This window comes from Olea europaea, unplaced genomic scaffold (genome assembly GCF_002742605.1).
Source record: "Olea europaea var. sylvestris unplaced genomic scaffold, O_europaea_v1 scaffold38241, whole genome shotgun sequence".
In the NCBI taxonomy this organism is placed as follows: Eukaryota; Viridiplantae; Streptophyta; class Magnoliopsida; order Lamiales; family Oleaceae; genus Olea; species Olea europaea.
Window position 1 is genome coordinate 1 of NW_019257667.1, and position 1,103 is coordinate 1,103.

General features: G+C 40.7%; 1 protein-coding gene across 1 annotated transcript; it reads left to right on the forward strand.

Moving 5' to 3' along the window:
- Positions 1–304: 304 nt before the first annotated feature.
- On the forward strand, positions 305–913 carry LOC111386968 ((+)-menthofuran synthase-like; the record flags this gene model as incomplete). The annotated part of the gene is made up of 1 exon (XM_023011470.1): positions 305–913. A coding segment is annotated over one exon (609 nt), but the record flags the coding sequence as incomplete, so codon positions are not given.
- Between the last annotated feature and the right edge of the window lie 190 nt (positions 914–1,103).

Below are 1,103 nucleotides of genomic sequence, written 5' to 3' on the forward strand. Positions count from 1 at the left end.
GGGGGGGGGGGGGGGGGGGGGTTGAACCCAAACTTTGAGATCCCTCACCCCTAAAGTTTTGTGAGGGAGATAAATAGCAGGATGTGTCCTAGTAGGCCAGAGAATAAGAGCTGTCTGTACATTGTGCCTACAAAGAGTCCAATTTCATGTCTCAGGAATCGAACCCCCACACTATCTATCTAACAATTTAAGGTTATATAGGAGGTGGTTCAACAAAGGGAAAACCATTTATTTAGTTGAACATATTTAGTTACATTATCGGTTTAACTCATTCAATGAACTAACCCTTCCTTGTTTATGACAGGATATGTTTGGTGCAGGGACTGATACAACATATACTGCTTTGGAGTGGACATTGGCCGAGGTTTTTAGGCACCCAGAAATAATGAAGAAACTGCAGAATGAGGTGACACAAGTAGTCGGAAGCAAATTAAATGTAACAGAAGATGACATAGAGAAAATGCCTTACTTAAAGGCAGTGATGAAAGAGAGCCTTAGACTGCACCCTCCAATTCCATTGCTGATTCCACGAGAATCGACCCAAGACACTAAAGTAATGGGGTACCACATTGCAGCCAGAACACAAGTGATCATCAATGCGTGGACAATCGCAAGAGATCCCACGCATTGGGAAAATCCCGAAGAATTTAATCCAGAAAGATTCTTAAAGAACACGGCAGTGGACTTTCGAGGGTTAAATTTTGAGTTCATTCCATTTGGTTCTGGTCGAAGAGGCTGCCCTGGTATTACATTTGCCATTGCTGTTAATGAGTTGGCATTAGCAAAATTGATGCTTAACTTTGATTTTGCACTACCAGTTGGAGCAAAAGATTGGGACATGACTGAAGCTGTTGGAAGCACTGTCCATAAAAAGAATCCTCTACTTGTCGTCGCCACTCCTCGTTCTTTCTAGTTCAAGTTAAAAGTAGAATAAAGCTAGTCAGATAAGCTAAAAAACAGGTATTCGGAGATCAATTGATTTGGCAGAAAGTGGTTGGTTGTTTTTTTTTAATTTTTTTTAAGTGTCCAATCATGCTTAGACACACGTCTATCCTTTTTATCCTATTTTTGAGCTTGTCTCTGTAGCATTGTTGTTGAAAGTA